The 24,299-nt window shown below is 58.3% G+C and overlaps 2 protein-coding genes across 14 annotated transcripts in view; one reads left to right on the top strand and one right to left on the bottom strand.

Annotated features, from left to right (window-relative positions):
- Lrrc71 (leucine rich repeat containing 71) overlaps positions 1-2,888 on the top strand; it is a 10,403-nt gene extending 7,515 nt beyond the window's left edge. Inside the window, exons 9-14 of the mRNA XM_033758082.1 lie at positions 340-488; positions 598-670; positions 931-1,019; positions 2,092-2,206; positions 2,409-2,530; positions 2,750-2,888. Of these exons, the coding sequence (XP_033613973.1) occupies positions 340-488; positions 598-670; positions 931-1,019; positions 2,092-2,206; positions 2,409-2,530; positions 2,750-2,866 (665 nt within the window). The 3' untranslated portion in view covers positions 2,867-2,888. The remainder of the gene's footprint in view (positions 1-339; positions 489-597; positions 671-930; positions 1,020-2,091; positions 2,207-2,408; positions 2,531-2,749) is intronic.
- Positions 2,889-3,754: 866 nt separating this feature from the next.
- Arhgef11 (Rho guanine nucleotide exchange factor 11) overlaps positions 3,755-24,299 on the bottom strand; it is a 112,588-nt gene continuing 92,043 nt past the window's right edge. For 7 of the 13 annotated variants that reach the window (XM_010643773.3, XM_010643776.3, XM_010643777.3 and 4 more), the window contains 24 exons: positions 23,173-23,196; positions 21,915-22,059; positions 21,523-21,622; positions 20,566-20,595; positions 16,876-17,002; positions 14,400-14,579; positions 14,272-14,319; positions 13,983-14,170; positions 13,589-13,735; positions 13,408-13,487; positions 13,165-13,290; positions 12,681-12,798; positions 11,826-12,004; positions 11,226-11,301; positions 10,869-11,036; positions 10,119-10,209; positions 9,408-9,533; positions 8,965-9,026; positions 7,766-7,981; positions 7,228-7,587; positions 6,372-6,467; positions 5,491-5,696; positions 5,114-5,303; positions 3,755-4,694 (listed from right to left, as the gene is read on the bottom strand). In XM_010643773.3, the coding sequence (XP_010642075.1) occupies positions 4,636-4,694; positions 5,114-5,303; positions 5,491-5,696; positions 6,372-6,467; positions 7,228-7,587; positions 7,766-7,981; positions 8,965-9,026; positions 9,408-9,533; positions 10,119-10,209; positions 10,869-11,036; positions 11,226-11,301; positions 11,826-12,004; positions 12,681-12,798; positions 13,165-13,290; positions 13,408-13,487; positions 13,589-13,735; positions 13,983-14,170; positions 14,272-14,319; positions 14,400-14,579; positions 16,876-17,002; positions 20,566-20,595; positions 21,523-21,622; positions 21,915-22,059; positions 23,173-23,196 (3,142 nt within the window). In that variant the 3' untranslated portion in view covers positions 3,755-4,635. The remainder of the gene's footprint in view (positions 4,695-5,113; positions 5,304-5,490; positions 5,697-6,371; positions 6,468-7,227; positions 7,588-7,765; positions 7,982-8,964; positions 9,027-9,407; positions 9,534-10,118; positions 10,210-10,868; positions 11,037-11,225; positions 11,302-11,825; positions 12,005-12,680; positions 12,799-13,164; positions 13,291-13,407; positions 13,488-13,588; positions 13,736-13,982; positions 14,171-14,271; positions 14,320-14,399; positions 14,580-16,875; positions 17,003-20,565; positions 20,596-21,522; positions 21,623-21,914; positions 22,060-23,172; positions 23,197-24,299) is intronic. The other 6 variants (XM_033758210.1, XM_033758215.1, XM_033758216.1 and 3 more) reach the window with 4 other exon arrangements.

The raw sequence follows: 24,299 nt of genomic DNA, 5'->3' as shown, positions 1-24,299 counted from the left end.
CCTCCCTGCGGGCCGGGGAGGCACCGAGGACCAGGCCCAGACCGGATGCGAGGTCCAGCTCGCCACGACCAGCTTTGTGGCCCGGACTCAGACCCTGCCTGTTTCCTTTTTTGCAAGTTGGGATACCAGTCCCTGCCTTACAGGGTGAATTCAGGGACCACACTTAACATAGTCCCCAGCTGTTCCCACTCAGCGGGAGTCTGCGCCTCACCTGCCGCCCCTCAGAACAGCCCCTCACACCTGCCTTCGCCACGGGGCGATGGGTGCTGCCCGACGTGGGCGCCGCCCGCCTCCTCCTTTGAAGAGGGCCTTCAGCTGCTCCTCCTCCCCCTCGTTCGTGAGCTCAGCCGACCTCCTCCCGACAAGCGGATGCCAAAATGGAGCGGGAGAAGCCTCAGATGGGGGGGATCAGCAGCGTGGTTCTGGTGGAAAAGATGCAGTCAACGAAAACCCTGAAGGGCCTGGTCAAGAAAAAGGAGAAGCCAGGGGTAGGTGTGGGGACAGCTGGGCGGACTGGGAGAGAAGCTAGGAGGCCGCCGGGGCCTCAGGCCACTGGCCAGCCCCTGGACGTGGGGCTTTCACTTCGCCCCCCCGCAGGAAGTGGTTAAGGAGAAGTCGCCCACACAAGGGACCCCTAAGAAAGAAGACGCGGCGAAGCCCGGCAAGGGCAGTAAGTGCACACACCCTGCGCAGAGGAGGTTAAAGCCGTGGGCCCCGCTCAGGCCTCTCTTCGGGGCGCAGTGGCTGACCTCCCTTCCACTGCCGGGACCCCAGAACTGGGCCAAGGGGCCCGCCTACCCAGCTGGGGCCTTGCGGTTGTTACCTCCAAACCCAAAGCTCGGCGTCTGCTAGCCCACCTTGCCCATTCTCCCCGGGAGCCCGGGCGGTGTCCAAGGTCTGCACTGTGCCTTCCGGCCCCCTTCTGGCCAGAGGTAACCATCCCCGAGCAGAAGCCGAGCAGGGGAAAGGGGGCCAAGCCCGGGAGCAAGGAGAAGCGCAGCATCCTCCTGGAATCCGAGGTGAGTGGCCGAGGGGCGGGAGAGGCTGTGGCAGAGGCCATTTTTTCTCACATTTTGCCCTCCATCCTGTTCCCACACCTGAAAAGCCCTCCACCCCAGCCCGGGCTTGCGGTGGCAGCAGCACTCAGCCCTTCCCTGCCCTCCTAATGTGGACGAGTCCTCCTCCCCGTCCTTGTCCTGTAGCCCACACTTCGGATCTGCTGCCCCAATGGAAGCTGCTTCTCCGAAGGCCACCAGCTCCGCTGTTGGCTCGGACAGTTGCACAGGAACTGTGTCTTTTCTCAGCCCTCGGAGCAGCTGCTCAGGGCAGGTTTTAGCTGTGGCCCCTTCAGAACTTTTCTTGCCTCTGCATCTTCTTTCCTGCTCAGCTTGGCCCAACCTGCTCTGTGCTCCGAAATCTGCCTGGGGTGTCGACTTCACACTTCCAGCTCTGTCCTGTCTGCCACCAGGGCTCTCTCTGTGTCCTCCTGTTTTTTTGTCCTCTCCCACCACCCCGGCCCCGCTGAAGCCTCCCAGGCAGGGAAGGTCCCATCCACTGCAGGAGTCTCCCCGGTTCCCCAGACAAGCTCTTGGAGCGGGAAGTCGGAGGGAGAGCCACTGTGGCCTGTCTTGAGCAGGCTCCTTCTCGCCAGCCCTTTCTCCCGTGCCTTCACTGTCCCCTGGCCCGTCCGCTCTCACTGCTTCCAATTCCGTGTGCTGCGTCCAGCCTGCAGAGCCTTTGCAGCTGCCGCATCCTGTGCCTGAATCCTGTCCCCTCGCTGAGCGTCAGTAGCTTCACGCTGCAGCTCACAGGCCCGTCCTCCAGCTGTCCCCATGCCCAGATGGGGACCGAAGCCCCCCACCCCACTCCATAGCATTCGCAGCTCACCTCTGCCATCCTGAGTGCCTAATTCTCTGCGCCCACACACCCAGACACTTCTGGAGGCCTGTATGGGCTATCTATCTTTGTGTCCCCAGCACCTAGGACAGATCCTGGACTCTAGCCTGCATGCAAAATATGTATGTTGAATAAACGAATGACTGGCCTGCTGAGCGGCTCCCTTCTCCTCTGCTGCACTGTGTTCTGCTTTAGCAGCTGGTTGCAGAAGCTACAGAGATGATCAATCCCCTCTTGGAACCCATGGAGCACCGTGAGGGGAAGGTTTTCATGCCTGGGAACAAGGTCCTTCTGCACCTGAACCTCCTCGGTAAGTCTGCCAGTCTCCCCTGTCCCACCCGCAGTTCCGGTCAGGCGGGTGCCTATGTCTGCCTCTTCTGTGGTTGGGCATCACGTCAGAGGCTGGGGCTGAGGACAGGAGACAGATGGGGACGGGTGAAGTGGGAACAGGAAGCAGTCAAGGAGTTGGGATGCGGTGGAGCAGGCTGTGACAGGCCACCTCCTGCCACCAGGAAACTGCATCACAGAGGTGGGGCTGGAGGGCTTCCTCACAGCAGTGCAGTACCAGGCACAGTTCTCCAAGCCCAAGAGTGCATCCAAGGGCCCTGTGGGGCTGCTGTGGCTGTCCCTGGCGGTGAGTCCCTCTCCCCTCTGCTGTCCCATTTCTGAGGTGGGTCTTCAGCCCCATTTTTTTTCTTAAATTACAACGTAAGCTGTGTTCCTCTTTCCCTAAGGTAAGCAGCGATCCACTCCATGTCTGCTAGCCCCTAACGTGCCTGCTATAGGGTATCTGCTTTCTTAGAGGACTTATCTTCATTCCTGTCAGCTGCCAACCTTTCTTTTCTTCCTCTAGAAAAACTCCTTCGACCCACAATGTCCCATGTATGCCATGATCCAGGAGCTGTTGCTACCAAAGGACCCCGTCAAGGTCAAGCTCAGGGACGAGGAGGCCCAGCCTTTCTCTACCTAGCCCCTCCCACCTTACGGACGGACGGAGGCTCTGGGCCACAGATGCGTCTCCTGTTGTCATCGTCTGTGGGGATGCCCAGTGAGACCTCGACCAGGCACACTTTTCTTTGAGGGTGTTTGAAAAGTTTGTTCCACACTTGATCCCTTCACATTACACGGTCAGAAGCGACAGTCTGGATCACTTCACTGTTCAGCTGCCAGGGCACTGCCCCTCTGCTGGCTGCCCAGACCCGTCAGAGGTACTGAGCTGGCCCCATCCCGAACCCCATCTGGCCCACCTAGGTGTCTGACGAGCACGGAAGGGGCCAGGGCTGTTAAGGAAATACGCTCTGAAGAGGGCACGAAGGGTCTCAGCACCTACATGGCAAGACTAGTGCTGTCAGCAGTCTGAGCCCAGCCCTGCCCCACCTTGGCCTGGGACCCCTCAGGGTCCACTATGGCTCAGGACCCCTGGTTTCCCTGGCTTCCTGTCAGCCCCACCCACGTCCTCCCGGAGCTCCTGTCCTCACCCTTGGCGATGTCGCTATGTCTGAGGCAGGGGTGCTGCCAGGCCTGCATGAGCCCGCACCTCGCAGTCCTGTGCAGCCGCCACCCGCGGGCTTTTCCTGAGGTCCCTTTGTTGCTGTGCAAACTGAGGGCACTGAGTTTCCTAGCTCACTCCCATCCCCTTTGGCAAGCACACCCCTGAAGGTCTGGGAAAGGACCTGGTGAGACCGGGCGCCCAGGCTGTGGCCTCAGGAATGGTATTGGTCAGCATCTCTTGGCACCTTGGTCCCAAGAATCACACATACCACAATGGAAGAATATTTAACTTTTTTTTTTTTAAAAAAAAAAATCTTAACCATGAAAGGAAGAAAATAAGGGTATACATTATCTTAACAGCTATATATATATATATATACACCTTGCACAGTGTGTATATTCTAGTCTTCGGTGGGGCTGGAGCGAGGAAAGGACGATGCCCCAGGCTGTGGTGGCCCCAGGGGTGGTCCTGGGTTAGTTAATCCAGGGACTCCAGCATTCCAGTCCCCTCCCCTCCTGGGGTCCATCTTCAGTGCCGTACCTGCTACTCGGGTCTCTCTAGGGCAGGCAGGGAGGGAGGACACAGAGGGTGCCCTGACCCCTGTTGACCGAGGGTCCTGCAAGTCCTCGGAGATGCGCAGCTCCGCACCGGGCCAGAGGAGGGGCCAGGAGGCCTCCTGACAGCACAGGGCCAGTCCGGCCTGGCTCCTGCAGGCCCCGAGCCTGGGCCAGTGACAGCCCTGCCCTCCCCTAGCGGTCCTTTTTGTAACTACCTCCAGCACCCAGGGATAGAAACAGAAAGGTCAAGGTATTTACAATAGCAAAGATGCACATACAATACATACATATTTATAGGAAGCCAAAGTGACCGAGGGGAGACACCCAGCTTGGCCTGGGGTCCCGAGGAGAAGGAGAGGAAGAAAGTGCATTTACACCACAGCCGCCGCCTCCTGCACGCAGGGCGCTGGGCGGGCTATGTGGGGCAGGGCCTTGCACGTGCGCTCAGCATGCTAGGGAGGCGGAGGCCCTGGAGGGCTGGGCCTGAGGGAGGGAAGGGAAGACAGACCAGACTTCGCTCTGTGCAGACCCAGCAACACGCGGGGCTCCCCGGGCCTCAGCTGCACCCGCTTCCCCACTGCCCGGTCCACAAGGAGTCTGGGGTCTCCTGCCTGCGCCTCTGCCTCTGCCTCAGGCTGGTCCCTGCCGGAGAAGTGGGGACGCACGCACAGGATCTGGCTGTCACGGTGGCTACAGCCCTGGTGACAGGGGTGTGTCTGCAGCGCTGTCTTCCCGAGGGGCGTCACAGCCTGTGAGGGAACAGCGGGGTGAGGAGATGGCCGTGCCTGTGCTGTCTAGAAAGCCCTGAACAAGGCTGGGTACTGAGCCCCACTTCTGTTCTGTCAGCCCCCACACCCTTAGATCACGTAGGCACGTGCTCTGTCTTTCTGAGTGAGGACACAGCTGTGTCCCTGAGCCACTTCACTGGTTCTGAACATTTAATAAGGACAGGCTGTCGGTGTGAGGCCAGGCTCCCTCTGGTGCACAGTATGTGCAGCACAAGGAAAGAGGGTTCAATTCGGGGGCCATCTTTGGCGGATCTTCTGTGGGTGTCTTGAAAAGATCACTTTCTGGTGCTGAGGAAGTGAGCGCTACTCATCAAGGACAAAGAAGACGCTCAGCGCCGGAACCTCCTCCCTCAGGGAGGCACAGCAGCCGCTTCACTCACCGTCCTCAGGGTGGGACTCCAGCGCACAGCTGTCCCGGGGGTCAGAGGCCAGGGCTTCCTTGGCTGGAGGGGAGAGGAAGCCATCTGTCCACCTGGGTGTGTCTGTGTGGAAAGTGCCCACGGGTGTGGTGCCACCAGAGGACTCTCCACCAAGGGATCGGAGTAGCTCTCTGTGGGCCAGCTCCATGTCCTGCAAGAGTCAGGACGGTCTGCTCAGGTTCCTTCGCTCACAGGCCCAGCTGTGCCGCCTGGGACAGGGCTGTGAGGTCAAGGTGGCTGGGGGCAGAGGCCAGGTCTAGGGCTCCCACGGGCACCTCACTTTGGGGGAACGGTCCTGGGTGACAGGATGCACCCAGGACTCCCCCTGTGTCCCTCACCTTGAGCCTGTTGAGTTTGAGGGTGAGCTGCTCGATGGTGCGGAAGATCATGCCCACGTCCCTGAGGGCCAGGCCAGGGGCAGAGTGGCTGGGGAGTCTCGGATCTCCACTGCCTGTTTGTGGCTGGGGGTGGCCTGGGGGTGCCCCTAAAGGGTCGGTGCTGGAGTCCACTGGTCCTGCTGGCATGCTGACATAAAAACAGTTCCCTGTTCCCATGAGGAGAGAGAGGGCGGGAGAGCGATCAGGAGGCGAGCAGAGAGACACCGAGTCCCCTCCCACGAGGTCACCAGCAGGCAGGATGGGCAGGGCAGCCTTCTCTGACCAGTGTGAGCCCGCGGGCCGCACGTGCACCCAGCTCTTCCCTCAGCTTGGCCACATGCCAGGGAGGGGCAGTGAGAGGATGGACGGGAGGGGCAGGTCCCATCTGGGTAGCCGCCTTGAAGGGAGGGAAGGGAAGACTGGGCAGGTTTCAGGCCCTACGGAAGGGGCGGCGGTGGCGGCAGCAGTGTCATCCACGCTGCCACGGGTGTCAGTGTCTCAAGTGTCACAGCGGAGGGAGGCCAGAGCCAGGGAGGAGGACTGGGGTCCGAGAGTACGGAGGGCTCCACAGTGGCCCTGGAGTGGTGCCTGCTCAGCGTACCAGGTTAAGGGCCGCGGCTGGCTGCTGTGCCTCCCCTCACAAGGGGCACAAGCTCTGAAAGGGGCCACACACTCCCAAACGGCGGTTTTCAAAAGCTACAGGTTGGACTGTGGTGCAGGGTCTCCACCCACTCCAGACAGCTGAGGATCCCAGCGCACCTGCATCTAGGCAAGGTCTGAGGACCCAGGCCCAGCTCTGCCCCGGGCCCTGCCTGGCTTTGGCTAAAGGAGAAGCTGATTACCCGCAGCCTTTGTTCCGCCTTCCACTTCGGGTGGCTCAGGTTCTGACTGGCCACTCTCGGGCAGTGCAGGGACAGCTTTGCTGCCTGCCATCTCAGCTGCACCGACACCACCACCACCAGCGAGAGGAGAGGCCAGAAGACAAGGAAAGGGAAGGGAACAAGCAGGGAGGACGAGGAAAGGGAGGGGTGGCAGAAAGAAGAAGGGGAAGAACACTGTGAGCGTAAGATCACACACGGTCACTCCTGGGAGCTGAGGAGAACTTTCCACCACTTCACCGAAAGACAGAGGGAAGAATGTCAGTTCCCAGAAACCGGAAGTGGGCACACCTCAGGCAGACGGGGAGAGGCAGCATGGGGCGCGGAGGGGACAGGAAGCCCCTGTGGCGCCAGCGTGGAGTGGAGCCCACCAGCCTCCCGTGCCAGCTTTCGGCGTCTTTGCCACCCACCACTCTTCGGACCCGCTCTCCGCCTGGCGTGAGCTGCCCTTCCTGTCACCTGTTCCCTCAGGCACAGGCCCTCCCCCGCTTTCCTCGGGACTTGAAGGGTGGTGAAGAACAGAGACTCAGTGGAAGCTGGTTTCTGCTGGGTGGCAGGAAATGTCCTCATGTTACAGAATGGAGCGCAGAGATGATCGCAACTTTGCTCAGGTCACGCAGACGTTCACAGCACAGCTAAGGCGCTGAACCTCAGCTGTCTGACTGCAAAGCCTTTGCATGGTGTGGATGCGCCTCCTTCCCCCAGAACCCAGTGCCCTCCTCTCCTCACAGAGTCCCCAGGATAAAGAGGGGGATGAGGCAGCCTCTACAAGACTCGCCTCTACCCCAGCAAAAGCAGTAGCCATTCCAAGGCATCTCACCTTTCCTCACAACTTTGTAACTTCCTGCTGCTTCCGCGCTTGAGGCCTCTTCCTCTGGATTCCTATCCAGCTCGGGAGACTCCCAGATCCCAGAATTCCGGGTCCTTGGGGGCAGGTGTGCTAGAGAGCGAGCTGCATCCTCCTGCTCTGGCTGGCCTCCCTCTGGACCCGGGAGCGGGGCACTGTCCCCATCACCTCTGGTGGGAGCCGGTCCTGGGGAGCCCGGATCCCAGGGGTGAGAGGTGACGCCGATGATGGAAGGCGTGGGTGTCAGGTCATCCTCAGGCTCTCCAGTGGCCTGAGTGTCTGTGCTGTGACCCGGCATCAGACTCCACAGGATCAGGTGTCGCAGGTTCTCCACTGGAGGGAGAAGGGTGACGCTGGCTTCCCCGGCACAGGACCTATGCTGCGCCGGGGTGGAGGGCTCGGGGAGGCCTGAGCTGGCCCACGGCAGGTGTCCACATCCGCCTGCCCTCAGGTATGACTGGGGAGAGCCTTGAGAAGGGGAGGCTGAAGCTCACACTGGCCACATACTTACCATCTTCCAGGGCTGAATCCGCCAGTCCTTCCATGAAGAGAGGACCTGGGAGGGCCAGGCTGATGGGGTCCCTTGTCCTGATGCCCCTGCTGTCTCCATTCAGGGTGTGGGAGGGGACAGGCAGGGCCTCCAGCTCCTCTCCCTCGGCACTGCCCTCCCCAGGCTCCTCAGGTGGCACTGGCTGCTTCACCTGGACTCTCTGCTGGGTCCCAGGGCCTGTTTCGAGTCAGAGGGGCTGTGAGGCAGGGTGAGGACACTTGTAGATGAACCCACACCCCTTCAGTGGATCCAGGGGCACTGTGTGCTAAGGTCTGCACAGGTTTACCAAGCACCTCCAGTGGCTGCCACCATCCAGGCTGTTGGCACACATCAAAGATGGGCAAAACAGACCCCTGCCTGGGGGTGGGGAGGGTGGTTTAAACTCTAGTACAGGGACACAGATAAATAAAAAGGTGGATGCCAGGCGTGATGGCCCACGCCTGTAATCCCAGCACTCGGGAGGCTGAGGCAGAAGATCACTGGGAGTTCGAGACCAGCCTGGGCTACACAGTGAGTTCCAGGTCAGTCTCAACTACATAGTGAGACCCTGTCTCAAAAAACAAAAAATAAACAAACAAAAAAAGGTGGATCATATAGTTTGTTAGAAGCTGAGAGCTGTGGGAAAGATGACAAAACAGCAGGGTATGAGGCACCAGGAATGCTAGTTAAAAAAAAAAAAAAAAAAAAATTTTTTTTTTTCTTTCTGGTACCAGGCCTCAAACTCAGGACCTTGCGCTTGTGAGGCAGGTGTGGCTCCCTTGAGCTGTATCCCCGGCCCTTGGTCACCATATCAAATGATGTGGTTGGAGGGGACTCAGAGCGGGACTGCAAGGAGGTATGGAGTTGGCAGGAAGAGCATTCTACGCAGCACACCAAGAGGGGCCCAGCCAGGGAGGCCAAGATTCCCTCCAAACCGTCTAACTCCCTAACATAAAAACTCCCAGGAGAAATCTGAGATGCCCACTTCACCCGCCCTGGCAGCTTCCTCCACTGATCTCCCTGTCAAGTGAGCTTTCTGCCCACCAGTCTGTCCTCAGTTTAGGCTCTTCCCGCTGTTTCCGGCCTGCTCATCCCGTCAGGACCTCGGCTCCGGCCGGATGGATGCCCTGTCACCCTGCGTCCCCCCTGACCTGAGGCAAGAGCGGAGCAGCGGGCCATACCTCCAGGCAGCTCCTCAGGCTCGGCCCCGCTGTGGAACACTTCCGAGTCGTCCAGGCCTATCCTGAGGGGAGAAACCGCTGTGGTGAGAGGCGGCCGGCTGCTGCCAGTTCTGCTGCCACAAAAGGCCACTGCAGACTCAGAACAAGCAGGGTAATGAGAAAGCAGCTTCCAAGAACGCAGGGCCGGACCTCTTCACCCGCCTGGTCGGGACAGGGTGGGCGGGTGCCCCCATTCTGTGCCCAGCTCTACTTCAGGCGGTCTCCGTTAGGGCAGCCTGGTGGGAGGCCACGGGGGTAGGGACAGAGCAAGAGCAGCCCGTTCCTCCGCCTCCCTGACCGCGTGCCCTGCCCAGGCTGCCCTCCAGGGGCGAGAGCCTGGAGAGCAGCAGGAAGCAGGCAGCTCGGGGTGGGGCTGGCACGGGCCGGAGGGCTCAGCACTGCACCTGCTGGAGGCGGGGCCCTGGTTAGCTGGCTCCTGGGGGCCTGCAGGCCGAGGCAGATCGGGCACCAGGGCAGCTCCGGGGTGCCTGGTGGCGTTGCGCACAGCCTCTTCCAGGAGCTCCATCCATCTGTTGCTTGGCAGGAAGAGAGGACTGTGGTGAGGCGCCCAGCTCGTCCCCCGAGCCACCCTGCTCCAAAGCTTTGAGTGCCCAGCTGCATCCGTGGACCCTCTGCCCAGCCGTTACCCACCTCCCTCGGTTCCCAGGCGGCTCCCCTGAGTTTGTAGGACTTGTAGCCACCAACTAGGGGACGGCCCTGGTAAGCCCTGCGCTAAGCACTCTGTGTGTCCCCCTTTGAAGCGACTCGGAGGTAGCACCACTGAAACCCTGCAGAGGACACTGCGGGTGGGAAGCCGCCCGACTCAACCCTTCTCCTTCTGTTGTGCCACGCTGCCTCATGGCAGGGGTGGGCAGTGCAGCGGGGGAGGAGGGCCTGGAAGGGTGCACAGACTCAACACGACTATTCCAGGACCCGGGTCAGGGTGGGACCGTCACCCACGGCTTCTCTACGCCTGTCCCTCACTTCCTTCCCAGCTCCTCGCCCAGGGACGGCTCTGGGGCCCAGCCTCGGCCTCGTGCCCGCCCGCCGTCTGCATACACACCACCCAGGTCCCAAAGGGACGGGGTGCGCAGGACCCCCCCACCAATTCTCACGTGTTCTTCTCTGAGGACGTCAGTGCGACCAGCTCATAGATCTGGGGCGGGCCCAGCTCCGAGGTGCAGATGATGAAGAAGGCCCGTTTGTCTGTGTGAAGGGACAAAACGGAGAGCGTCGACGGGGCTGGCAGATGTAACAGTGAGACCGGAAGGCGGAGTTAGGCATGGACGCACACCAGTGCGGGCTATCAGAACCACCGGAGACCCACTCACAGAGACAGGAAGTTCTGGACCGCCTCCTGTCACTGTCACAGAGGTCCCTCTGCCCTCCTGCTCTCGGGCCCCAGGCCTGATGTGCGTACGGTGCTTGGGTTTACAAATCTCTCTACTCCTGCTGTCCCTGGATGCCCACTCCGGAGGGGCAGGCAGCGCTGGGTCAGATGAAGTGGGAGAGGCCCTCGGCCCTCCACACTTCCCCACTCACCTCTGGCTGCTGCGCTTGGTCGGCACAGCGCTGTGGCCTTTCGTCTTCTGAGTACTCTGCCTGGGCGCGCGTGCTCGTGCAGAAGGCTTGTCTTCCTCTTCCTGCCCGTCCTATTTTTCCCAGCCCTGGGCACCCTACCGTCCCCTCTAGCACTGCCCTGAGGACTGAGCAGCGCACTCCACCTAAGCCGTCCTCGCCCCAGCTGCCCCACCCCCACCACTGTCCTGCTAGGCTGGGTCATGGGAAGGTGCATGGGGGACAAGGAGGTCCCGGCAGGCCCCGGTGGCTCTGCGTCAGGGCCGTGGACGTCTCCCCGTGGGTACCTGTGGCCACAGAGCGGATGAGCACGGCGTTGAGCTTGAGCACGGGGCTGAACGTCTGCTTGCTGTCGGCAGAGCCCACGGCCGTCTTGCTGTGGCACTTCAGCAGCAGCCGCTCGTCCTGTCTCTGCAGCAGCACCAGCAGGTCCTCCAGCAGCAGCACGTGGAGGTCTGGGGGCGAGGTGGAGCCTGCTGCACCAGGGATGCCGGCGTGGCCCTGGGAGTCCTTTCTCTCGTGCTTAAGGGTCCCCGAGCTACCGTCAGAGTCTTGTCCTAGTGCCCCCGCTACCCCAACATCCCTGTGGGGCCACAGCTTCCGGGGTTTACACCACAGACGCCTCAGTGCCTGGTGGTACATACCCAAGGTCTTATCCTTGCTGATCCTCCAGGTCAGGGGCCCCTCGTGGATCATCTTCCTGCTTGTGAGATCCAGGCTCTGTAAGGAGACAGCACTGCTCGTTCACACGGGTGCCTAGGGACCTACTGTGCGCTGGGGATCGGCAGTGAAGAGGGGAACAGTCTTCCTTTATGCTCTCATGGGGGACACAGCGAAGTAAGAAGGCAACTACGAAGCTGCGCGCGGTGGTCTGCCGGGCTCTGGCCTGGTCTCCCTCCCAGCTTCCCCCACATGCCCGTCTCCCCAAGGGGCCACTCTCCTGCTCGCTCCCTCCTGCCTTCATTGCTACCCCTGCCCAAAGGATCATCCCCTTTGCCGTAACTCCCTCCCCACGCTCTGCTCTGGCATCCACCTGCCTTCACCTGGAGAGGCGTCTGCTCTGCCCGTCCAAGGACAGTGCTGACGATGACGGCCCGTCTCCTACCAGAGACTCTGCAGGCCCCCACTAGTTCTGCCCTAAGGGTGCCGAAGAAGGGTGTGTGGTGTGTGTGTGTGCGTGCATGCGTGTGTGTGTGCGTGTGTGTGTCTGTCTGTGTGTCTGGGCTGCGGGTTCTGACTCCTACCTTGAACTCTGCGGCCAGGGCGTTGCTGGCCCGCTCCAGGGCGGTGGTGTCCAGGCGTTTCTGGTAGCCCTCCAGCCGGTGCCGGTTCTCGGTCTGCTTCACTGCTTCATTCACGAACTTGAGGATCTCCCGGCACTGGTCTCGGGCTCGGCACAGCTTCTCATGCTCTGCAGTAGCAGCTAACAGACAGCACGGGGGCAGTGGTTAGGGTTCCCTCAGCCAGACGCACTGCAGTCCACTGCTCCCTCACAGCCGTGCAGGTGCGGAGGTGAGCCGGCTCGCCTCACCGGAGGACCGACGCGGCAGATTCCTAGGTTTCTGACACTGACGGCTTTGGGAATCCCTGCCTGGAACAAGCCAGACCTGCTGCTGGTAACAACGAGGAAGAAGCCTCTAGGAAAACCTGCTCAAACCAGGCCAGGGTTCGCAACATCTCTATCCTGGCTCCACTGTGCAAAATTCCCAGGACTGAGGGGTGCTCAGGACCTCTGTACATGGGCGGCTCAGGGTCAGATCCTTCTCAGCCTGTTCCTGGGGCTTCAGCGTCAGCACATGCAGCTGTCTGTGCACTGCACACAGGCAGCCAGCAGGGAGCCGCAGCGGCTGACGCCAGCCCGGCCCCTGGGATGGCTGGGAAGAACCAAGGTGCCCTTGAGGGCCAGCCTGTGGTTTGTACAGAAGCCTCACTCCTTCCCCTGCTGAGCTCCTTGCATTTTCCAAAGCACACTGATGAACACTTTCTTTGAGACATAGCAAACAAGACAAGGACGAGGGCACTGAAGACCGTAAAGGTCTCGTGCTTGCTGAAGTCCTGAGACGTGGCCCGGCGAGGGCCTTGCCCATCCCCGTGCTCACCCTGGGTGTATTTGATGATGTTCTCCAGCAGCAGTGGGTACTTGGTGAGCCGCTGCATCTCGGAGATGATGAGGTCGCGGAGCTGCAGCCGCCGGCACTGAGGGTGGCTCTCGGCCTCCTGGACACAAGAATGATTTCAGCTGTGGCTGTGGCTGGCTTCATGCCACACAGGTCCAACAGCAGACGGTCACTCTGAAATGGCGGTGGCAGGGTGCCATCAGCCCAAGGAAGGGGTACGGTTCAAAGAGACGGGCAGGTCTTGTCCGCATTTCGCAGACGAGGACCCTCTCTGGCTGCTAATCCAGCATCCTCTCCAGGTAAGGATCTAGCCCTACAGGGTGCCGTGTGTCACGACACTGGAGGGGCAGGGCAGCCAGGGTGAGGGCATGGCTTAGTCCTCCACAGCCAGAGGAGAGGCGGGGAAATGTGAGGGAGCCAGGGGCCACCGGTGGACTTGCTGGGAGGAGGCACAGCTAGGACGAACCTGCATGAACAGCTGAAAGCGGCTCTCCTTGCGCTGCTTGGTCTTGATCAGCTCCAGGGCTATTGACTGACAGGAGCAGAACTGTGCAGCCACTTGCTGGAGCTCCTCTCGGGCAGGGCCGTCAAACTGAAGGGGCGGCGGACATGGCCCGGCATCACATCCCCCACCGGGCTCCACCCCCGGTCACTCCCACCCGGCTAAACTCCCAGTCTCCACCTTGCCATGGGGGGAAGTGAGCCATACCCGAGCCAGCATGAGGTCACTGACGTCTTTGATGATGGGGCCCTCCTCCCGGAGCCTCTTCATGGCCTCACACCAGGAATCTGGGATGAAGAGAGAAGGTGGAAGCGCCTGCGGTTGGTCCACAGCCCACGCCCTTTGTGATGGAGAGAGGGCCTCTGAGGGAAGTGGCAAGGCTGCGTACTGTGAATCTCTATCAGCTCAGGCAGGTTAGGGAAGAGCCGGGCCAGCTCCTCCCGGGGCATCAGGTTCTCCTTCTTCATTCGCTGGTAGAAGATGAGGTCCAGGACCCGAAGCGTGCGCAGGTGGGAAGCCTCGGTCACAAACAGCTCTGAGAGGCAGAGAAGACAGATGAGCGAGAACCCGGAGTCACAATCTGGTTTGCATGCTGCTCTACTTTGGGGGGAACTGGAGTGCTGGTTTCAGGTCACGCAGCCACTTTTCTCCTCCCTCCAGGCTGAAACTGCGATATACCTCGTCCTGCTGTCCGGGCCCTGGCCCGTCGCCTCCCGCTTTGTGTCCTGGTGCCCTGCACCTCTCCCCACAGACCAGCCCGCAGCGGTGGGGCCCGTTCTCACCGTTGATGACCTCCTGCCGGTCAATCTCCCTCTGGGTCAGCCCGGCAACCATGTCCTTGCCCACGGTGTGCTGCCAGTTTTGAGCATCCGGTTCTGGCTCCAAGTCAGAGAGCTGGCCCAGATCATCCTCTAGGAGGTGGGGAAGGAGGGCGTCTGTGCAGAAGCCCAGGCTGGGGGACTCAATGCTCCTGGGGGCAGATAGGCAGCTCAGCTCCGCTCCTGCCCGGGCAGGCCTTCCCTCGTCCACGGGAAGGGGATGCAGAGACGTGTCACCCAGCTCGCCACCTACCTGCGGCCCATCTTGGGGGTGAAGGGTGGGGTGGGGTTCTCCAGAGACCTGTGGCGGGAGGCAGTGCCGGCTCTCAGAACCTGGGACCCCGCCGCCCAAGCCCCGGTGCGGCAGCCCAGTGTGCCCACCTGGTAGAGAGGCTGGAAGTGGACGACGAGGCCGACTGGTGCAGGCGCGTGGCCTCTGCAGCGGCGTCCATGTCCACATCGCTCCGAGAGCGGGGCACGTTCTCCACCTTCCGGGACCGCTTCATCTCCTCCCGGCCCTTGAGGCTCTCCGAGCGGCCCAGGCGGATCTCTGAGCGCGAGCTGGGGGAGGCCCGGGAAAATCCCGCTCAGCTTAACTGCTGCCCTATCTCAAGGCTGCCTCGGTGGTACAGCTCTGCCCCACCTGCCCCGCACGGCCCAGATGCCCAGTGCAGAAGCTGCTCAGGGACAAACCAAGCTGCCCTTCCTCCTCCCTGTCCCCGCGAGCTCGGTGGCCAGTCTCTCCTCTCCTCCTCATTGTGACCTGCGAGGAAGGGGTCTGACGGGAAGCTGGAACTGGGGCGAGGGGAACCAGACTTGGGGCGTAAGTTGCTGTCAGGGACCAGTCTCACCTCCCTGCGCCTGGGGCTGTCTAGCAGTGGTCACCTGCCTCTGCTCTGCACTGCCATCGCTCTGACTGCTTCTGCTGGGCCCTTTCCTGACAAGATCTTAGAGGGGAGCAGTTGCCCTCCGCACACACCGATTCTAGGATTCTCCACACTGCCTGTTAGAACATTCGACCTCGTGTGGGATTTTGGCCCAGCTGTGAGGATTTTTCCCATTCTTATCTTAACAGCACCCTTCCCAAGCTCCCACTGCCTCTCGAGGGAGCAGACAGGCCGGAGAACGCTTTCAAGGCCTGGCTCTGCCTGCTGTGCCCGACTACTGACTGCGTCCAGAACTCGATGAGAGGCTGCCAAGTGGGTGTAGCCCTCTGTCCTGCAGAGTCCAGCAGTGCATCAGCCCGGACACAGCTGGCACCGGTGACCTCTAGCTGTCCCTGGATGGTGCCACCATCCCCCTGCTGTGGCCCTGTGGGGCTGTTCTTTGGCTGACATTATCACTAATCTACATCCTGCTCTGTTCAGGGACCACAGGAGGCCTGGAGATGTCTGGAGAGCTCTTAACAGCACAGCAGCAGGCTACAGGCGGAAGCAAGGGTCTTGATGGTCATATTCGTCAAACGGTCAGAGAGAGTGGAGCTCAGTGAAGCTCGTCCCCTGCAGGGTGACAACATACTGCCAAGTAGTTCCTCCTCAACTCCCCCTCAGAAACCTGCTACAGCAACCCTAACCCAGATCAATTCAGAACTCTCACTGTCCCTCAGTGGGTCCCGTCAGCACCCCAAGCTTCCCCTGAAGGGTCCCTGGGCTGGAGTTCTGAGGGTCCTGCCTTCTCAACTGGGGTGTTCTAGGCCTGCTGAGCTGCATGACTCCCGACCCGCCTGCCCCAGGATCGCCAGTCAATTTACAAGCATCGAGTCCCACACTTCTGCTGAGAACAGCTTCAGGACCTGGGAAGCCTCGCCAGCTAGGGCGGGTGCACCTGACCAGGTGAGAATGAAGTCTGGGAGAGGCCTCAAACGTGTCAGTGTCGACAACGTCTTCTTCACACGTCCGACGCAGCTAAGCGACCTCAACCACTGCAGCAGTCACAGTGCACGTTTGTTCCCCACTGACCTCAGGACTCGCCTCCTCCCACAGCACCACTCTGATCATCGCCAGTTCTCCTCTCGACACACGCTAAGTTTATAAAGGCTTAAAAGGGAGAGCCCTGTGCTCCAGCAGGGGTGTGTGACCTACACTTCCATACTCACTGTCGGGGAAATGGCCGGAATACTCACTGCTACCCAGCGACTGCCGCCGCTGTGCCTGCCTCGACTCCCGTTTCGGGGCTCTGACTTGTTTCTGCACACAGCACTACTCTCCTGTACACACAGCAACAGCGCTGTACCTCCAGGGTGACCCGAGGGAGCTGCACGGGTATTCTGACTGCAAGCAGTCTTTCAGGGTCGGGCGTAGGCTTTTAGTGACTTGCTGTCAAGCCACACTCAAGAGCAAGTAGGCCCTAGAGCACCCGGCAAGGACTCCAGCTACAACCTGGTGCAGATACAGGTATCAGGTGCCCGCCTCAACTCCCCCTTCTATTTCTTGAAAAGGGAAGTGCAGTGTATTCTGAATCAGTCAGCTGTGCCTCCCTGTGATGAAGCAGACGTCTGATGCCATTACATCGTGCGTCTAACGAGGCCAGCAGACCTCCTCTCTAGCTTCTTCACTGGCAGGTAGATGTTCCTCTTCCTCCTTGTCCGTCAGTGTCCTGATTACCTGCGCATAATACTGCTGGCTTAGTTCTGGGATGGAAGCTACCGGGGAGTAGGAGGTGTCTGAAGGACAACGGTAAAGCCCGCAGCTACCGCAGGGCTCCGCTTGCACTGCCTATGACAACACCCGGTGTCTTCCAGGACCCTCAGGCGGGGAGAAAGTCCCACTGGGGAACTCACGGTCCAGTGGGGGCGGGGCAGCTAGACCCTGCCCGAGCCCTGCGCCCGGGCGGCTGTCACCCATCCAGCCACTGCTACCTGTCACTCTCCAGCAGGTCCTCAGGAAAGCTTCCGGTGGAGAGTCGCTGGGTCCCCGGTTCTGGGGCGTCATACTGCTGGCTGTTCTCAAAGTGCTGAATGATGTTCCTTACATTGCCCGGCTTGACTGTAGGCAAAAAGAAAACGAAGAGCACTATGCTTGTGGTTCCAGGGTGACTTCTCGGGCACTCACTCCCTTCCCGGAAGACAGCAACGAGTAAGCGTGGATGAGAACAGCGCGGGGCCAAGGGCGGGAGATGCGGTCCTGGTTCTGGCTCTCCTAGGACTGCAGAGCAGCCCGGGCAGTCCCTCTGCCTTCTGAGCCTACTCTTTGCTCACGTTGTGAAATGAGAGGGGTCAGAAGCACATCTGCTATGAAGCCCTCTTTGGCTCTCATTCCGCATTACAATAGTGCTTCTGCTTGAAGACCATAACTAGGTTTTTCCTGAGAGCCACACGATGGGCAAAGCCCCCAAAAAACAAAACCCTCAGGAAGACCAAAAACACATCCACACAGAACTGCCAAATCCTATCAAGCATGTTTCACACTTCTATTTCTTTTAAAGTTCATTACTTCTGTTTTTCTCTGACTTTCTTTCCTGTCCTCACTCTGGGACCCTATATCAGGCTCTGGGAGGTGACCCAGGAAGGACAGAGGGCAGAGGCCACTCTCTGGCATTCGAATTCAGCCCCTTTCCAAGCTCATGGATGAGAGTGGGTCTTGCTAAGGGAGAGGAGTGGCGCAGCACGGGAGACCCCGCAGGTCAGGCCTGGGCTACCAGTGCCACCGTGCCTGAGCCTAGCGGGTGGGCTTGGGGTCCACAGAAGCCCTCTAGGGGTTCAGGCCTGGCTGTAGCCACACTCACTCTCTTCAGAGTCGGATACCCACACATACAGACGTGTACTTCATGGTCTCAAAATGTGACTTTCATAGGAACATTTCTAAATCAGAGAGGACAAACGACATTTGGCTATTATCCTGAGTTTACAACCCTACTCCTGAGGCGGGGGCCTGGGCTGCACTTTCCCCAAACATATTCAGGGGCTGTGTGTATGCCTGAGGGACAGGGACTGGCCCACTCGACTCAGTGTGCATCCGGCTATGGGGCCACTATACCAAGGGGGCCCTGAGCCACCCTGGCTGGGGATGACGTGGGAACCCGGGGGCACCCTGTAACCAAAAGCCACCAGGCTGAGTCGCCGTTCCCTCTCCACAGGCCAACTGTTTTTCTGGACAGTTACACAATGGCCATGACATTGGTATGACTGGGGACCTAGAGTAACAAGGGGAAGCGGGCAGAAAGAAACATTTTTTACTAGTAGCTTCTGCTCCCCTTCCTCCGGTCCCTGAATGATAATACACTAAGTAAAAGTGAAGTAATTATGTTGCTAGCGAATCAGACAGAGGTGATGTGACCCTCCAAGTTGAAATGCACTCTACATTGAGGCTTTTCTAGCATTCATAGTTACATGGTTGATCTCCAGATATTGTAAGTGTTTATTTGATGCGGTGAGGATTTGGGAATTTTGAATTGAATCATGCAACCACATGACATGGCCGGACTTGAAGACACTTGTACCCTCATCCTAACCATACCCCGGACATTCCTGTTCCCTCAGAAAAGCCACACAGAGCAGGTTCCCCGGGAGCTGCTTGCTTCACGGCTTGCTGTTGCTCAGGCCTTCCTCGGCAGGGCCGGTGAGAAGTTCCTGCGACCCAGGGCACAGCTAAGTGACAGAATGCTTGCCTCACACTCTCCAAACCTTGGGCTGGAGATATGAGCCTGGATTCCAAGGCTATTCTTTCTTCCTACTGTTTTATAAGACACTTTTGTTGTTATTGTGGTGATACTGGAAATTGAGCCAAGGCCTCAAACTGCGCTGCACTCCCAACACTCACTCCAGTTTCTGTTTTGAGACAGGGCTCCCGGCTCTGTCACCTAGTCTGGTGAACCTTCAATACTTCCTCCGCCGCCTAAGGAACCGGAATTTATCCATGCCATCAAACCTGGTTAAGACAATTATTTTTGTTGCTTTATGGCAGGAGGCTCACAAGTTTGAGGTCAGCTTGGGTAACTGTGCAAGACTGTCTCAAAATAAAAGACGAAAGTGGAGAGGGCTAGGTATGTGGTACATACCAGTAATCCCAGCATTGTGGGAAGATGAAGCAGGAGGATTACAAATTTCAAGCCCAGTCTGGGCAGTTTAGTGAGATCATGTTTCCAAAGCAAAACAAAATAAAAACAAGCCCCCCCACCAAAGCCCTGCAAAAAAGTAAAAAGGCACAGGGATACAGCTCAGCACACAACGGGCTCAATCCCCAGTACTGTAAAAAACAAAACAAACAAAAGATGGCAAGAGGGGCTGGGGATGCTGTTCAGTGGCGCCCTGCCTGCCCGGCAAGCACAAAATGCTGAGTTCGATCCCTGGTACTGGGAAAACAAAAAAACAAACAACGTTGGCAAGGAGGGGCAGGAGTGTAGGGACTTACTATACTCACTAACTTTACAAATACAGTGACTCTGAAGACTGTATTTTATATTGTTACTTTAACACAATGAATTCTAGCTACAGAAGCATTTCCTGACTATTCTAATTACTGTAGAACCTAAAAAATTTTTTTAATTAATTGCATACATATGGACCCCAGTAATGGGATGAGCTTGTCCAGTTCTGTGGCATCTTCGTTTCAGTCCTAAGCTCCTTGTGGGCTCAAGTACACCATTATTTTTATTATAACTGTTTGTTCTGGTAGTGGGGAGAGAGTGCCCAGGGCCTACATGTGCTTGGGATGAGCTCTCCACTGAGCCACACCCACCGTTAGCCCTGCATCACTTGCTTTCTTTAGATTCTAGAAGATGTCAAGACTTCTAAAGTAGTTAGGGTTGTTCTGTTTAACTCGTTCATTCCACAGTGCTGGCAGTCAAGAGCCAAAGGTGCAGGGCATGGCGGCGCACGCCTGTAATGCCAGAACTTGGGAGGCTGAGGAAGGAGCACTGCTGAAAATTTGAGGTCAGTCTGGGCTACAGGATGAGTTCAAAGCCAGCCTGAACTACAGAGCGAGACCTTGTCTCAAAAAACCAAAACAAACAGAAAAAAACCAACCTCTCCAAAAAAGAAGAGCCAAAGAGACAGATGTACTACAGTACACTGAAGAGTTTAAGTAAAGTAGATGATGAAAATAAAAGAAAAACCGAGAGACTCCAAATTTACTAAAAACAAACCAAACCAAACCCACCAAATCCCAAAAAACCCCAAACTCTTAAAAAGATAAGGACTTTGGTTATTTTAGTTGACAACCAAAATCTGAGGCACTCCTGCTTGTGCTCCTGCAGGACACACGGCTTGAGGTTCTCCCTCATCGTACACAGAGCCCCGACTTCCGGGAGCTCGTCCACGGAAAGGCGACAGCCGGAAGAAGGCCGCAGCTCCTCCTGGGGAAAACCGCAAAGGACACGAAGCTCCACCCGCCAGAGCCCAGCTCAGCAGACAAGGCCACCCGCCAGTGTGCGGCAGCAGCCCGGGGTCTGCGTCACAGGGCAGCCAGAGCAACAAGGGGGGACACACGAGAGACATGGAAGAGGGGGGCAGAAGGGGCAGATGAGAGGAGACGGGAAGAGCACGACGGGGCGCGGAGATGGAAACTTAATGATGCTAATGCAGATACACTGAACAAAATAGTCCTTTTACCTTCCACAGGGGACAAGGGAATATGAAATGCTAAAAGAAAAACAAAGAAAAACAAAAGTAAACCATGAAATGTCAAACTGATGTTTCAAGAGCCAAAATAAAAACTACATCAAGCTGGAAAATGAAAAGGTAGTGGCAAAATTCAAGGTGAATCTAGAAGAGGCCCTCCCCGCTCCCCTAATGCAGCCACTGCACAGAGGGCGCCAGGGCCATGCTGCTGTGCCCCAGATCCCCAGTAGTTGAGACTTAAGACACTGACGGCGAGGGCCAGCACCCATACCCAGACACATGGCACACCGCTGGGAAGAGGCCAATGACAGGCTCCGCTGAGTTTTGGGTTTCTGATGACTCAAAGGAACCTCTGGCTTCCAAACTTGCCTTCTACTCACCTAGTTTTTTTTTTGAGACAGGGTCTTGCTATGTAGTGCAGGCTTGCCTCGAACTCACTATGGAGCCCAGGCTGGCCTCGAACTAGTAGTGATCCTCCTGCCTCAGCCTCCCATGTGCTGGGATTACAGGCATGCGCCACCACGCCCAGCTACTCACCTAGTTCTACTTAATAGTCAAATTCCCCACAAAGGGCCCATAATTGTTCCTAAAACTCAGGAGTGCAGGTGAATCCCACAGTGAAAGGAGAGGCAGGGCACATCATCAGGCCGTCTCTGCCCAGGTGAGAACGTTCCTCCACATCATGGCTGACCAGTGGCACAGCGGGCCCGGAGTTCCCTTTCCAAGACCTACAGGAAGGCCAGGCCCCCTGGGCTCAGAAACATCCTCTGCACCTCCGACCGTGCAAGAGAGGGTGTGGGAGCAGCAGCAATGCAGAGGAAGCTGCGGTCTCACCCAGGTGTGGGACTGGGGCTCCCAGAAGCACAGAACGCCCCTCATCAACACACTGGGAAGGGCTGAGGGCTCTGCTCAAGGATCGCCTGAGGCTGCTGCTTCCGAAATACTCACTGCTCTGGGAGGAGCTTTTGGGCTTCCCAATGTATTTGAGGATGGGGTTTCGCTTCTTGTCCTCCAACACATCCTTTTCCTTCTTGGAATTGCTGCTCTGCTGAGACAGGAGACGTGGGGGTTTGGAGGCGGCCTTGACCCCCAGACATGGCTGCTCATCACTCTGCCCCTGCCCCAGGACTGGCCCTGAACAGCAGCTGGAAAGCTGACTCGCGCTTCTACCCCAATGAGCATGCTCGCCCCTGGCCAGAAGACTGCTCTACTCCGGGGTTCTCCCTGACCAATCCCAGGTGGAGGGCGGCAGCCAGAGAGCTATGAGACGGCCCTCTTGGTCCGCCTCCGGGCGGAGAGCTGCTCCCAGGGAAGAAGCTGTGCTTCAGGGTAGCTGTCACCTTCTTGGTTTTAGGGAAGAAGGGCAGCCACTTGTCCTTGTCAGGGGCAGACTGGGACTTCTCGGCTGTGTTGGATGGCCGCGCCTCCCGAAGACGGATTCCAGCGTGGCTCATGTAGGTATTGAGGGCGAAGTCCATGGGGGCACTGCGAGAGAGATCAGCATCTTTACCAGGAAAGATCGCTGTGTTCTCCGCCACTGGGGAGAAGGGCCAAACACTGCTCCAAACAACCCCATGCAGCCACCTGGGGAACAGGGTGAGTGGGTAGGTTTGGGTCACAGTATTCAAAGGGAAGCTGGAGTAATCAATGTGAGGGCAGGCAGACACAAGCCCAAAGTTTTGGCTGGTACAACTCCTATGAGATATCTTCTCTAAGCAGAACTCTTTTTTTGGTACTGGGGATCGAACTTGGGTCCTTGCACTTGTGAGGCAAGCAGCGGAACCACTGAGCCAAATCCCCAGGCCCAAAGCAGAGCTCTTATCAACGAGAGGATGGTGGCCATGAGTTCCCTGAAGTGTTAGCAGTGACTGGCCGGGTGAGCCCTGGTAGATGCAGGGCTGGTTGAGGCCTGCAGCTGGCATCCGCAGGCATACACGCCGTGGTTTAGCAGGGGAAGGAGAAATGCCAAACGTATACTGCTGTTACCGCCCCACCCCGAGGAGTAAGGCGAGGACAGAGGAACTGTTCAGGAGCGTCCAACACCACAGATGACACCGTCCAGAGCTCAGCTTAGAAACACTGCAATCCCACAGGCAGACTGTCCACTCTGCGGAGTGAGTGAGTGTGTGCTGAGGGTGTGCAGATGCATTTTAACATCAGCAAATGAGAGAAAATGAGGTTAAGTATACAGAATGCAAAAAAAAAAGTGAGTGCCAAGAGGAAGTGCATTATACCCGGCGGCCCTGTGCGAGTGCTATGCACACAGGCTGACTCTGATCACCACCACTTCTGGAAACAGCGCAGGCCAAGAGGTGGGGTGGGATGCACAGGGCTCCCCGGGGTGCAGAAGGGGAAGCAGTTGTGGGGTGTTAGCCGCAAGGGCAGCCTGGTGCCTTACAGTGAGGAGCAGACACCAGGGCCTGCATCTCACCAGGCCTGCGTGTTCCTTTGCTTGTGTCACCTGGGTGCCACCTATGCACGGTTCACGGCCCTACCACACCGGGGACTCCCTCGCGGGGTGGAGAAGGGAAGCACAGACGCTCAGTCCCACTCGTCCAGTGCGAAAGCTGCAAGGGAACCACCACGAACTCAACTCACCTCCTCTCTTCCTCATACTTGGACCTGAAACAGAAGAAAGAACAGTGACCCAGGCTGGGAGGCTGGGGGGAAGGTTGCTGGGGATGGGAGGAGCAGAAGAAAAGGTCGGGCTCAGACTCCTGGTCACAACTGAGCCAGCGTGAGGCTCAAAAGGAGAGTCCCTCCCTCAGGGAGCTCAGCTAGCAGGCTGAGGGTCGTGACAACGACACCCTTCGAGCTAAAACAGAGGGAGAGGCAGGGAGATGCTGTTTCGGCGTGCAAAGGTATTACATGGGAAGAGGCTCCCTGGGACTGAGTTAGAAGGGCTGTGCTAACCTGGAGGCTGGGGAAAGAAGACAAGAGCCTTGACCCAAAGGAACCTATCTCAGAGGGGCATTCAAAGAGCGACCAATCGGTGACTGCAGGACAGGCACTCTTCTGAGCTGTTTACGTGCATTAACCTCAGACAGCCACAGGAAAGCATTCCATCCCCATTAGTGAGACCAAAGCCTCACTGCCTTCAACAGAAACCACTACAAGCTCCATGCTTGTGCCGCCAGTGGTCACGCTTCTGCTGTCTGATCTCAAAGCAGGCGGTCAGATCTGGGCTCCTCCACTCCCGGAGCGGCTGGGTGATAAATGCTATCTGAACACTCAGGGAAAACTAAGGCTCAGGAAGACTCAGGGCCTGGCTGAAGGTCAGAGGGTTCAGTTCTCAAAACTATGCACTTGGCGTGGTTTCTCATCAGACGGCAGATTCCCACAGGCAGCGGCTTCCTCAAATTTCCAGTTAGATGGCCCAAAGAAACCCCAAATGTAACACACCCACACCTGCGCCCGATTCCCTACCACAGAGCTGCCCCTGCCATCTGTCTGTCTCGGCTGGCCCAGCCCGTCCCACGCTGGGCCCCGCCTTGCCTCACACAGCTCTCCCCTAGCGCCCACTCATCGGGAGAGCGCATCCTCCGCTCCCAGAACTCCTGATTTGTAACACACCACATGGTTCTCTTATTTATTACACCCACCGCAGCTATCTCCACAAGGGAAAGAACCGCTGTGTTCACTAGCACCCTCAGGAATGTCCTGTGCAGAAGTGTTTGGAACACAGTGGGAATGCCACTGATGTCTGCCAGGCTGCCGGCTGAGGC

This window comes from Fukomys damarensis, unplaced genomic scaffold (genome assembly GCF_012274545.1).
Source record: "Fukomys damarensis isolate Sample0158 unplaced genomic scaffold, DMR_v1.0_HiC HiC_scaffold_33, whole genome shotgun sequence".
NCBI lineage: Eukaryota > Metazoa > Chordata > Mammalia > Rodentia > Bathyergidae > Fukomys > Fukomys damarensis.
This window is presented reverse-complemented; position numbering and strand designations above follow the sequence as displayed.